A 14,737-nucleotide genomic window follows, 5' to 3' on the forward strand; every position below is an offset into this window, starting at 1 on the left:
TACAGAGAACCATCTCTGCTGGGCGTTCATGAGTGTAAAATCCTCATATGTAGAAGACAGTGTCTCACTCCAGTCCTCTCTGACCTCTGGCACTTCTCATCTTTCTGCACACTCTTCTGTAATGATACCTGAGCCTTGGTGCTGAAAGGATACAGATGTCCCATTTGCCATCTGTGCTGACTTATTCTCTGACCCTTGACCCATTGTGAGTTTCTGAATTAACTGTATCCATTGCACAAAGAGACTTCTCTGGTGAGGTGTAAAGGCTGCGCTAAGCTATGAGTGTAAAGGTATGAATTTAGAGGGACATTTGATACTATATCTACTTAACAGAATAATAGTAGTAGGTTTACCCCTAGGGCCTGTGAGCTCCCCATCCATTGGCCAGATTTATAGCACCAGGCCTTCATTTTCTCCTGAGGAGCAGGCCTTAAATCTAATTAGGAAGCACTGGTTACCCCCATTACATAGATACCACTATTGCATCCATGAGCATGTCCTGCAACACCAATCATCATTGTACTTTACAAGAGCCACAGCTAGGTAAGAATGTTGATGACTTCCCAGCTCCACTCTCAGCAGCCAACGCGGCATCTTTCTGCATTCTATAAGGAAGCCAGCAAAACAAAAGTTTCCTGGTCAGTACCAACTCGATTTCCCCATGTTCTGTGACCAAAAGTACATAGTGTCTTCAGCAATAGAGTCTTATCATCAAATCTTGGTAGTCAACCAAGAAAAGAGGACAATAGCCTAAATTGTTGGGGAGTCTTCAGGGCACCTTTGACCAACAACTCAAAAGAGATACCCCACACTTAAGACTTCTAAGATAAAAATTATTCTCTATGTAGGGTAACTCAGTCAAACCTTTTGTGTGTGTGTGTGTGTGTGTGTGTGTGTGTGTGTGTGTGTGTATGTATATGCAAATACACATACACACATGCGTGTATATAAATATATACATATATACACACACACATATATATATGAGAAACTATGTTCTCATATGGCTTTTTGTATTAATCAAGGTTCTCTAGAGTAACAGAACTTATAGAATAAATATTAAAATGAATAAAGGAGATTTAACTCTGGTCCAGCTACTCCAACAATGGCTGGCTATGAACAGAAAGTCCAAGAATCTAGAAGTTGCTCAGTCCATGGGGTTGGATGTCTTACCTGGTCTTCAATAGATGCTGGAATTCCAAAGAAGTAGGGTCTAATGCCGGTGAAGGAGTGGACTTGCTAGCAAGGTGAGAGCAAACAGGCAAAGAACAAAAGCTTCCTTTTTCCACACATAGGCTTCTAGCAGAAGATGTAGCCCAGATGAATGGTGTGTCTTCCCACCTCAAGATCCAGATTAGAAGTTGATCTTCCTATCTAACTAAGCAAAAATCCTTCATAGGCATTGTAGTGGCTATTCCTGGTTGTCAACTTGACAATATTTGGAATGAACTACAATCCGGAATTGGAAGGCTCACCAGTGACCCTTATCTGGAGGCTTGGAGATCCTTATCTGGATCTTGGTTTGAAGATCTTGAGCCATAGTGGCTATGGATTCCAGAAGATTGAATCTCCGAGTTTAAGGAACACACCTTTAATCTGGGCTACGCCTTTCATCTGGGATTAAAGGTGTGGTGGAACACACCTTTAATCTGATCTACACCTTCTGCTGGAGACAATATAAGGACATTGGAAGAAGGGAGTCTAGCTCTTGCTCCTGCTCCTTCGCCTGCTTGCTACATGAGACTGAGTAACTGCTAGATCCTTGGACTTCCATTCACAGCTGCGACTGAACAATTGTTGGGAATTGGGCTGCCGACTGTAAGTCATCAATAAATTCCTTTACTATCTAGAGACTATCCATAAGTTCTGTGACTCTAGAGAACCCTGACTAATACAGGCATGCTCTCCATTTTTGGATTTTTGTTCATTCCAGGCATAGTCAAGTTGACAAGCAGCAATAGCCATCCCTCTTTTCAAGCATCCTTAGTGTTATTGATCCTCTTCACATCCCCCTTCCTCCTTTACCCTCTCTTCCTCTCTCCCTACTTAAACCTCTCTCACCCATTATTCCATTTTTCTCCTTCCTCCCACCTATGATGCTAGCTGTGGTGGTGCATGCTTATTAAAGAGGCAGATGGAGCATGAGTTTGAAGTTAGCCTGGATGATGATTACTAACCACATCTATGGTTTTATATTATCAGCCTGTATTCTCTAGTGTATCCCCAAAACCCCTCTATGACCTCACTTACTGAAAAGGGGAAGGGGGTGTTTTTAAAACTTTTAAATAATACAGCATCAGCCACATAGAAGACAGTTAAATGTGAGTCTTGAGAAGTCTACTCTCATGTCTTGGGTGTATACTGCGCTTTTCCTAAATCTCTCTTTCCCCTAATGTCTAATCGGTTAAATCGTAAATCGGTTACTACTTTTTTCCCTATAAACTCTTACTCTGCTTCATTCAGACTCAGACTGAAATTCTTTTCTGCAGTGAAGTCCAGAAGCCAGGCTGCACCTGGAGGAGGTCTCTGAGAGACCTCCCCAGATTGCTGCAGGCTACAGGGTAGAGCTGAGTCACCTACAACCACTGAGAAAATGAAGAAGAGTAGACAGAGTTCTAGAGAGACACTGGAACCGCCCCTCCCTCCTTCCCCAGTCCCCACCCCTCCTCTCTACCCCAGTGAAAGTGTGCCTATATGTTCAACACACACACACACACACACACACACACACACACACACACACACACACAGATGACTGACTGAGGCCTAGGTGCATGGCCCTTAAAGAAGAGGTTCTGGGATCAGAATGCAGCTAATGTTTCATTTGACTGAGTTGGTCATATAAGGGTGTCTTTTTGCAATTTGCCTCTAATTTGCAGAAGGGCATCATTTTGCTCGCCACAACCGTATTAACACACACGTTACCTTTCACCACTTAAAACCCAACCAGTAAGAACAAACTTTGAGTTGTCTTCTGTCTCCTATAGGAAAACCCCCAGAATGCATAGCGCTCCTGATAACCTAAAAGCTGAAGGAAGAGCTGTGCCTCCGATCTCAATAGGGCAGGGGCTTACATTTCATAATGGACTGTCCTCAGCAAACCTCAAAACAGAGCTCCCCACCCCCGTCCTAGGAAAGAAAACGGGCCTCAGAAAAGCTGTCTCCATTCTCCTTCCCAGCAGTGTGCAATACACAGCATTAAAATCTGTTCATGTGATGCCAGATAGCTGGTCAATTCATTAGAAATGCAGTCATTCACACAGACCTTTGGTCCTCACACAATGCCAGTCATCAGCCTGACAAACTTGACCAAATGGATTCAGTACTTTTTTGGTCATGAAGCCCTGGTCCATAATAGCAGGGTAGTAAGAGATAGGAAAAAAAGAAAAAGAAAAAAGAAAAAGAAAAGAAGGAAAGGAAATGATAAAAGGGATTTTGAAAGCAAGTAATAAATACTATTGTCATTAGATTCTTAGGCTTGGCTCTGGATGCTTGGATTAAAGCCTCCTTTTTCCTTTTAAAAAATCAGAGTGGGAGTTCTCTGTTCACAAGCCCCCACCCCACAGCTCCGGCATCTTCCCAGCAGGTCAGTCCCCTCCCACCGCATCCTGGGTCAGGGCTGACTCAAGGAGGCCGCTGAGAACGTGTCAGGGAAGGAGGACATGACCAAAGCGCTGAAAATTAGAGTCCTCCGAGAGGAGCCCCGGAATAATGCAACCAAATTCATTCACCAGAGAGATCTTTAAGTGGCTCTCAAATGGCACCCATCACACAAGCAAGCCTCCGCGCCTTTGCAGAGAGCACAATAGGTACCAGATGAGTCACAGGCACCTTGGATTTTTAGTTTGCATCTAAATAAGCACTTTATATTTGCAAAGGGCTTTCCAGTCATTTGCAAAAAGCTTTCTCCTTCAACAACTCCACCAGGGGAGTCCACAGAACTAAAGATTTATTGAGCCCCCTGTCTGACCAAATAAAAGGTGGTGAAAAGCTGCCTTCAGAGCTCTGGGCTCATTAAACCCAGGCAGGGAGTTAGAGTCAGGCCCTCCCACTCAGACCGGGCTCGTCTTTCCCCCAGCAGTCACGGCGAGAACCCCCCACTTGAGGTTAATGATAGCTTCAGCTGGACAGTCATGATATTAAGACCTTAATGAGCGATCGGCCACGTCGACCGAGAATCAGAGGGCGCTCCATGTGTGCTGAAGGTCCTGCTGTCCCTCGTCACAAGTCCCAAGCTAGACCCTGATCTTCCAGAGATTTAGACAGTCCCCCATTCTTGACAAAAGTTAGGGAAGGTCACCTGTGAAGGTCACGCCTGCAGCGCACCACTAGAAGTATAATTTCCTGTTATCCTAATTTGTGTGAATGCACAGGCAACAAAAACAAATATAGCTATCATTTATAAACAGTCCAGCAAAGTAGGTACATTGTCCCATTACATGTGCACATGTCAGTGGGCGTATGCGTATGTACACACACACACACACACACGGGTGGGGTGACTAGAATCACAAAGCTATTAGGTAATAGATGAATGGAACCAAAAGTCACTGCCCATCTTTTTATTTCCCCAGGGCTGGGGATGGAACCTACCACTTAGAATGTGCTAACCTTTGCATTCTTCCATGGAGAGACAGCTCCAGGGTTATGTTAGCTCAAGCCACCAACACAAGTCTGTGATCCTCCTGCCTCCACCTTCACCCCCTGAATGCTGACCTTGTAGGCATGTGCCACCAAGCCAGCTTGTGCAGCCAATATCTCCTACAATAAACTGCCCTGGAGCCTCACCCTGGGGCCCCTAGCTGTTAAGTCACACTGCCAAGTTCAGTATCTAAGCCTTACAGCAAAGCGACTCTAGGCTGTTTGGTTCCTTGTGCCCGTTTAACATCAACAACTACCCCAGCCCTTCAACAGTGGCTCACACAAGAAAGTTCTCGACACTTGTCTGATAAATAAATTTAATGTGCACTGCCTGACAACCAGGAGGGGGAAAAAATCACAATCATAAAACCTAAAGTCACACAGAACAATCATGAATCTCTTAGGCTAGCCCAATAATGATGGCGATACAGTAAGAACTGCCTTTTGGATTTTAAGTTGTATTAAAAAACAAACAAACAAACAAAAAACTTCACAAATGTAATCTCATTCAATAGCTGTGAACAGTTCTGTTAGACAGAAAATTTGAGTCAGAAAACTCCAGCCGCGGGCCTCACTGTCTGACAAGCTAGCTGCAAAGCTGGATTTCAGCCCTAGGGCTTTACCAGAGCGAACATTGACTGCACTCGGGTCGGCTGAGTACTCTACAGGAGAGAGGGCCGAAAGAACTAGATGCTGCAACACAAAGAAGGGAGTGGGACTGGGAACACCTCCAAGGGAGGTGGCCCTAGCCAGGGTTCCTTCTCCAGCCAAGCCGCGCCAAGCCAAGCCTGACCCAGCGCCTCCGCGGTTGGCCTTGAGCAAATCGCTCAGAGAGGAAACCAGAGGCTAAACAAGTCTCGCAGGGTGAGAATGCGGGGTCCTCGCAGGGCTCCAGGAACTAAGTGGGGAGGTTTTCCGGCTCTGCCTCCCCACAGAGCCTGGAGAGCCCCCAGGTGAGTCGTGAACTTCTCACCCCGGCAGAGCTGGCGAAGTTCTTGCTGCATTTTGGTGCCCTCCAATGGTGGATTTTGGAACAGCCTCGAGGTCTTAGCCACCCACCTATGACATGCTGGAGGGGGCCTCATTTATTCTAACGGCTTAATCATTTAAGAAGAAGAAGGGGGGAAAAAAAACATACTGTGACAATAAAAGACTGTAGTCTTGTCTCTCATCTCTTACCCCAAGTGAGCAAGAAGGTTTGACAGAAATTCTCCCTAATGCAGACTCTCTCAGACTTGTCTAATAAGATACATTAGATGTTAAAAATACACGTCTCTGGGTTTTACTTTAGAAGTACCTCATGGAAACCACTAGGGAAATAACTTGGGGACGTTCATTTTAACAGTACACCCCCACACTCTCCAACTCCCACCCCCACGTTCCCCACACCCTAACACGCTGGCAATTAGCAGAGTCAAGATACTTGGGGAGGTTCAGTTCTGAGCATTCACACTGGTCTCCCGAGTACAAACAAGTGGGATGCCAGCAAACCCATGTTTCCCTGCAGGGCTAAGACAGCTACATGTGCCTTGGACAGGGAATGGGGTCCTTGTCAAAGGCACTGGTCCTAGAGATGGGAGACCTGGCTCTGCAAGGACAACTCCAGTCTGAAACTTTAGATCTATCCTGCCTTCCCTGAAGTTCTGGCTCCTCTCATAAAAAGAGCTACGTTCAGTATAGTCTCTTGCTCATAGAAGTGATGGAGCCTCCAAAGAGCTGATGAGCATTAAAGTGTGTTTAAGACAGCATGCCATTCCCACTAGTGTGCTAGAACCATGCTGGTGAGAGCAATATTCCAGGAATGTTTCAAGTTGGTAATCAAGCCTTTGGTGGTGGCTTGACATGAGCAGTGGTGGGAGTATTTGCGCAACAAAAATTGATGCATGTTACAAATTGGGGCTTTGTGTGTGTGTGTGTGTGAGAGAGAGAGAGAGAGAGAGAGAGAGAGACAGAGAGACAGAGAGACAGAGACAGAGAGACAGAGAGAGACAGAGAGAGACAGAGAGAGCAAGAGAGGAAAAGAAAGAAAGAGGAAAAGAAAGAGAGAGGAAAAGAGAGAGAATTGTTAGCACATCACTGAATATTTAGCATGTCTGGATTCTTTTACCCGTTAATTTTTTTTTGCCCACACATTTTGGTGTGTGATGTTTTTGTTTATTTTCAGTTTTTATAATAACATTTTATATATAAAAAAGCTAGTATGAAAAACAAGGAGGACTTTGCCTACAGCAAGCCCAAGCCAAAGAACGTGGTTGCCATCTTCCCACTCTCCAGACTTCAGCTAGCTGTAGCAGTTCCTCCATGACAGCAGCAGGATTTAAGTCTCAGCCCCTCCTCCAAAGGCTCCTGGGGTCACCATGAAGTGACCCTAGTGACCACATTTGATTTGGAGCCCTAGCAGAAAAGAAGTCCTCAAACTGATAGGCCTGGAGGACCACCAGGTGGGGGTGTGCTGTGTAACTGCTCCAGAAGAAAAGAATGGGGCTACCATGGACCCCCTTGGAATCCATGGGGACTCAACAGACTTTAACTCAAGAACCCCATTTCTCCCTCTTCAGAAGGAAGCCACTCGCTCTCATCTCAAGACTCACAGCAGTCTTTATGCTGTTCTGTCAGGAACACAGGTGTTAATTCTTGGAAAGTAGCTACATAAGAGGCACAGGTGGAACACGGACATTGGACACACAGGGACAAACAGGGAACATCGCTCAACCTCTGCTCACCCAGCATGCATCTTGCTTTCCCTCAGCCCAAGCTTTGCGGTGTACAAGGCAGAGTAAGGAGGCTCCTGCCCTAAATCTGGCATCCTGCCTCCCCGGAAACCAAAAAGACAAAAATTGTCGCTCTATATTTAGACCCATATCTAAATTCCCCGGAGCCTGGCTCAAGGATTAGACCGTTCTCTCATGGCCACTGAGACGGGCGATAGCTGCCTACTTGCTTCGCACATGGACCTCTAGGGAATACTGAGCTATAAGATGCTTTGAGCCGTTTGGGAACCTAAACCAAATGGCTAATCTCTCTCCATCGGTGAGACAAGCCCAACGATGGCTTAAGATACTGACACTCAGGATGTCAGTGCAATTGATTGGCACTGAAACATTATAAGTTCAAAGACAAAAGTATCTGTCTGAGAGATACTAGGGAGGCTACGATTGAACTCCCAGGGAGAAGGATGGATAGAGGGCTAGACAAAGACTGTAGGAAAATATCCACCAGCAAGGCCAGCTTGGCTGAAGCATGAGTGCATGCCAGGAATCAACAGAAGATCATGTTCACAAAGGAAGCTGAGCTCATGCTGAAGAAAATCAATTTTAGCCTGTGTGTAAAAGAGGAACCAATGACAGTATATTTATTTTCTGCTGCGGTGGGACAAATTATCACAGGTTTAAAAATATAAACTACAACCACTTTAACCTCACAATCCCCGTAGGTCGGAACACCGCAGAGTAGTCATGGTTTGCAAGACAGAGCCCAAGGTGTGGGTTATGTTGTGTTGTGTTCTTTATCTGAACCGTAGAATAGTCCTCCTTACAAACTCAGGTTGTCAGTACCATTCGGTGTCTTACAATGGTAACAATGTGGTTCTTACTATCTTGCATGATGTCTTCCAGGCTTCTACTGGCCTCTTGCTAGTCTGTGTTGAAGAATAAACAAGGGTAGTTTGATGTTCAAGGCAGGATAGCTCTCATACGTTGAAGCTCTTTGAATTGCAGAACAACTCAATCCCTTTTAAGGTTCACCTGATAAGGTCAGGCTCTCACAGAACAATTTCCCTTCTGATTAATCCAGAGTCCAGGAATTGGTAATCTCATCGCGGAGGGATGCTACATTATACACACAGGTCTCTCTGGTATACAATGGGAAAGGATTATACCCAGAAGAATTCTGGAGTTCTTTCTGTCTTGGAGTTTTTAGCTATGGAAGTAAGGAAGACATCATGAAATCAGTGTAAACAACCTGGTGGCAAAAGATCACCTAGGGGCTGGTGAGATGGTTCAGTGGGTAAGGGCATTGATTGCTCTTCCGAAGGTCCTGAGTTCAAATCCCAGCAACCACATGGTGGCTCACAACCACCCATAATGAGATCTGACACCCTCTTCTGGTGCATCTGAAGTCAGCTACAGTGAGCTTATGTATAATAATAAATAAATCTTTAAAAAAAAAAAAGACCACCTAGATAACCTAGGAAGGCTTGGGCTAAGTGGAGAAAGGATGACAATGGATCATTGATAGCCTCTATTGCTTTTCTGCCTAGAACAGTTGAGTCCCTCTGATACCACACACTGGTCCCCATTCCCCCCAATTGACCTTTTCAGTCCTCCATCACACCCAATGCACTTCCTTCGTGGTATTTTCCATTTTATCTTGACATGTTTGCTTGCATTTTTCTCTTTCATCTCCTTCTCTGAACTCTAAGGTCAATGAGTCAGTGTCACTTTCTCCAGTCTCTATCCATCCAGAAAGGGCTTGCATAGAGCAGATCAGATGCTATATATAAAGTACAGCAGAGGCTGGATAGACCCTGAATCAAAAGTGAAATGAGGAAGTAAGCAAGTGGTGTGGAAAGGTCAAAGGGCAATCAGAAGGTCTGGGAGTTATGTCTGGACTTCTTGAAGAGGGTGAAGAATAGAGCTAGGTGAAAGGGCATGGGGAGCCAGGGTCTGGTTCAAGCATCATGAGTTTGTCCATAGAAGTCTGACAAGCAGTGGAAATGTATGTGTGAAAAGTAATTGAAGAAAATACACTAGCCAATGAAACTAAGGGGTAGACTTTGACTGTGTGGGGTGGTCTGTCTTGATCATCAGTTTGATTGGATTGGGAGCTACCTGTGAGATTAGTAATGCCTCCCTGGGTATGTCTGTGTGTGCATTCTGAGACCATTAGATCTCAAGGGATCTGGCCTGGTCAGTATGGACAATTGGAAGGTGACAGAACTGGGAAGGTAGAGCCTACCCGGAGGAAGTCATCAGGGAAATGCCTTTGAAGGCTATGTGCTGGCCCTGGCTCCTGAGCAACCTTCTCTTCCACACACTCTTACCACCATACTGTTCAGCCTCACTGAACTCCCAAAGTAGGGGAGCCACCCAATCCCTAATACTATAAGCCAAAAATAACCCTTTCTTCTTTTAAGTGATTTCTCTGAGATATTTGTCCCAGCCACAAAAAAAGACTAACATACCGACCGGGCGCATGAAAAATGGATTCCAAAATAAGCTTCCATTTGGCTATTAGTTCTATTTTCCAAACCTCTCTGTTGGAATGCTTATCACTATGAAAGCAGGGAGTAAGCGTCTCACTTGGACACAGTACTGATGCCGTCTGGCAAACTCTGGAAGAATGCGAACATACACAGACCCACACCCAAAGTCCTCAGAGTGTGTGGCCTGTGAGGAGAAGGTGGGTTGTGGGACATGTTAGGGATCATGAGGAAGCCCACCCACAACTCACTGCTGCTCTCTGGTGACTATTCTTTCTCCCTTTCTCTGTGGATCCTCAAACGAGTTCATCTCTCTTAGCCTTTCTCTTATCTTACTCAAATATTTTTCCTGTCTCTGTCTGTCTCTGTCTCTCTGTCACTCTTCCTCTCTCTTAGTTTTTTTTTTTTTGTTTTTGTTTTTGAGGCAGGGTTTCTAGACAGGGTTTCTCTGTGTAGCCCTGGCTGTCCTGGAACTCACTTTGTAGACCAGGCTGGCCTCGAACTCAGAAGTCCACCTGCCTCTGCCTCTGGAGTGCTGGGATTAAAGGCGTGTGCCACCACGCCCGGCTTCCTCTCTCTTTGTATCTCACTGAGAGGTTTCTCCCTCTCTTCCTCCCTCCCTCCCACCCCTTCCCTCTCCCCTCTTCCTTCCTCTGCCCTTCGTAATCCTCTGAACCCTGCGCTGCGGGCTGGAATGCTTACTGTGTTGGCTTGGCCTTGTGCAGATACCCATGGCTGCAGTGGGTTAATGAGTACCATGCCACGTCATTCATGTCCGGATGACAGCGTTCCACGGCTCTCCTCCCCACCATCCAGCCCTCACATCCTTTCTGCTCCTTCTGTAATCGCTTTTCCTAACGCTCTTCACCTAGGGAACTTTTCTCTCGTGTGTTTCCGTGTGAGTCACCTTCTAGTAACCTCTGCTCCACTCCTGCGTCACACCTGCCCTTGCTCTTTCACAGGTACACAGCAGTGGTCATGCCAGTTCACTATCAGCATGGCACCGGGCAGAGCTCCTGTCGACGTGTGGCGCTCATGATTACGGCTGTGTGGGTGCTGGCCTTTGCTGTGTCCTGCCCTCTCCTCTTTGGTTTCAACACAACAGGTAAAATAACTATTGCTTTCACTTCCTGAACTCATAAAATTCACATCATACCCAGATGGCTGTGAGTGATACCCACTCAAATATTTTCATCCCTATTAAGAATAATCATCAAGGGGATATGTAGACTGCAAAGCTTTAGCCATCATTGGGTTTAAATTAAATAGAGAGGAAGACCTCACCAATTGTTGTCATGAAAATAATAGTTAAACTCATGAAAAGTCTGTCATCCCTATTTTGAAAGAAATGCCATTGCATGCATTGGAAGAAATGTAATGGTTAAAATGCAAAATTATGTTAGTAATTGAAGCGGAGTTTGCTAATGAAAAGGAAAAAATTCAGAACCAACATACAATGCAAAGTAATATACCATAAAGCCTGGGATAAGTTATTCCCCAATAAGAATTAGTCCTGACATTTGAGAACTAGTTCTGAAATACATATTTTTATTAACATGAAAATTGTGGATTTGATAGATGGTACATAGTGCATCTCTTGGATGGATGGATGGATGGATGGATGGCAATGTCTGTATCTGAAATGATTTGGATTTTAACCATATGACATCAATCCAATCCACATTTACCCCTCATATGATATATCTTTTAGCCTCATGAAATCCATCTTTTGAATGAAAGCTATTGAAAATGCATAATGAGAGAAAAGGGAAGGAAAATTCTATAGTTATAATCTCAAAAAATAAAAGAAATATCAAAAAGGAAATTATATAATGACAGAAAAAGGAAGGGGAAGTTTTTGTAATTACATTCTCAAAATTTAGATTGGCTCATTCAATTCCTACTAGATTCTAGACTTTTGAATTCCTGACTTATATGCACTTAGTAGTCACAAAGCCACGTGTTTATGTACATGCAGATATTATTGAGATGTTGTTATGCAAAAATTCAGGCAAATTCCAACTTATAAACAATCTTCCGGGCACTGTATCCTGGTCAGTGATTTTAAAAGTCAGAGAACACACACAAAGGAAGATGTCTACAGACTCCAGAATCACAGAGCTCTAGGTCTGAAGCTAGTTGCCTGTGTCTCCTTGAACGAGTTACTGGAATCCTCTGAGCTCATCTTCCTCACTGATGAATTTAAGATGGTACTACAGTGGTGCATAAAGGGACAACTTCAAATGTATACTCATTCCACATATTTAGTTACAAAGTTTTCAATATTTATTTTATAAAGGCCCTGTACATACAAAAAGAAAAGCCCCAAAACTTAATCTCTGAAGTTACGTGACCTACGTGAACTTTATATGACATATCAATACATGTACCCTCCTTCTCATTACTGTTCAGAATTATAATGAAACTGCAAATATCTTTATATGGGATGTAGGAGATTTTTCAAAGCAAACTTTTAGACTGGAACATGGTAGAACTTGAACGTACCAGTCCAAATGGACAAAATAAGAAATCTAGACTTATTTTTTTTCTGTAAATAAGTTTCTAATTTAATTTTTAAATTTTACGTACTCATGTGTTTTGCCTGCATGCATGTCAGGCATGATGTTCACAAAGGTTAAAAGAGGGCACAGGATGCCCTGGACCTGGAGTTAAGGACAGTTTGATTCACCATGTGGGTGGTAGGAAAGGAATCAGGGTCCTTTGGAAGAGCTAAGCCATCTCTCCAGTCTGCAGATACTCTTACCCTCCTCATTAAGTCTAGGCTCTTACTCTGCACATTACACAACTCTACTCTATAGCCTGTATAGCAGCTTCTGCTACCTAACAGGGATTAAACTGGGATAACATGTGCAAATGGGCCAAGCACACCCTACCTTCTCAAGGTCTTGTTTGTCTTATACATTAAAGATTAAGAAACCATGTTATCAACAAATTTTTTCCTGGTGAACTCAACAATGTTCATAACATTTAGTGTGTTATCATCATATTCTTCATTACTTGTTACTTTGTTTTGTTTTAACTGAATGACACTTTGTACCCAGGAGCAGATGTACAGCCCAAATAGCGTTGTCCATTGAAATGGCTAGAGGAACTATGGGAAACTACAACATCTTTTGTGCTCAGTGTTAAATGTGCCCTAAGGGTTAGTCAGAGAGCTAAGTCAACACATTACCTCATTTCTGTGTGCAAAAGCCCTGTAAGTGGGACTCTCACATGGGAACTAATATCACTGCCTAGCATTGCTTACCTCCTGGCTCACAACACAGGTCACCGGTGGGCTGAGCTTGGTACCCCTACACATTCTGGGATGCTGGCAGAGATGATTTGACTCCTTCACACAGGCACACATACATCCATAGAATAGCTGAAACCATCTCCAGGTCTGACAGTAGACAGAGTTCTCAGCTGATGTCAACATCGCAGGCAAAGAATGATGAGCTAATTGTAGCACGGTGACACCAGAGACATCATTATTGTTCTAGAAACAAAACCCAGGAAAATCGTCCCGAGATATTCAAATTGAGAATTGAAAAGACACACACACACACACACACACACACACACACACGACTTGTGACCTAGTATGTGAGTAGCAGAAGACCCTATTGCTTCTCTTTGGGGAGCGGGGTCTCTTTTTTACTTTGTGTTCTATGCTTTTTTCTATATTTTTTATTAGGTATTTTCCTCATTTACATTTCCAATGCTATCCTAAAAGTCCCCCATACCCTCGCCCCCACTCCCCCTTTTTGGCCCTGGCGTTCCCCTGTACTGGGGCATATAAAGTTTGCAAGTCCAATGGGCCTCTCTTTCCAGTGATGGCCGACTAGGCCATCTTTTGCTACATATGCAGCTAGAGTCAAGAGCTCCGGGTACTGGTTAGTTTATAATGTTGTTCCACCTATAGGGTTGCAGATCCCTTTAGCTCCTTGAGTACTTTCTCTAGCTCCTCCATTGGAAGCCCTGTGATCCATCCAATAGCTGACTGTGATCATCCACTTCTGTGTTTGCTAGGCCCCGGCATAGTCTCACAAGAGACATCTATATCTGGGTCCTTTCAGCAAAATCTTGCTAGTGTATGCAATGGTGTCAGCATTTGGAAGCTGATTATGGGATGGATCCCTGGATATGGCAGTCTCTAGATTGTCCATCCTTTCATCACACTTCCAAATTTCGTCTCTGTAACTCCTTCCATGGGTGTTTTGTTCCCAATTCTAAGAAGGGGCAAAGTGTCCACACTTTGGTCTTTGTTCTTCTTGAATTTCATGCGTTTAGCAAATTGTATCTTATATCTTGGGTATCCTAAGTTTCTGGGCTAATATCCACTTATCAGTGGGTACATATCATTTGAGTTCTTTTGTGATTGGGTTACTTCACTCAGGATGATGCCCTCCAGGACCATCCATTTGCCTAGGAATTTCATAAATTCATTCCTTTTAATAGCTGAGTAGTACTCCATTGTGTAAATGTACCACATTTTCTGTATCCATTCCTCTGTTGAGGGGCATCTGGGTTCTTTCCAGTTTCTGGCTATTATAAATAAAGCTGCTATGAACATAGTGGAACATGTGTCCTTCTTACCGGTTGGGACATCTTCTGGATATATGCCCAGAAGAGGTATTGCGGGATCCTCCGGTAGTACTATGTCCAATTTTCTGAGGAACCGCCAGACTGATTTCCAGAGTGGTTGTACAAGCTTGCAATCCCACCAACAATGGAGGAGTGTTCCTCTTTCTCCACATCCTTGCCAGCATCTGCTGTCACCTGAATTTTTTATCTTAGCCATTCTGACTGGAGTGAAGTGGAATCTCAGGGTTGTTTTGATTTGTTATGCTTTTTTTTAATGTGCTAGTTGGTTGGTTGGTTTTATGTCTGAAG

At 44.1% G+C, this 14,737-nt stretch overlaps 1 protein-coding gene across 2 annotated transcripts in view; it reads left to right on the top strand.

Moving 5' to 3' along the window:
• Drd3 (dopamine receptor D3) overlaps positions 1-14,737 on the top strand; it is a 71,968-nt gene that overhangs the window by 42,560 nt on the left and 14,671 nt on the right. For both annotated transcript variants that reach the window (XM_006521777.3, NM_007877.2), the window contains one exon: positions 10,804-10,946. In XM_006521777.3, the coding sequence (XP_006521840.1) occupies positions 10,804-10,946 (143 nt within the window). The remainder of the gene's footprint in view (positions 1-10,803; positions 10,947-14,737) is intronic.

The sequence above is a fragment of the Mus musculus genome, chromosome 16, assembly GCF_000001635.26.
Source record: "Mus musculus strain C57BL/6J chromosome 16, GRCm38.p6 C57BL/6J".
NCBI lineage: Eukaryota > Metazoa > Chordata > Mammalia > Rodentia > Muridae > Mus > Mus musculus.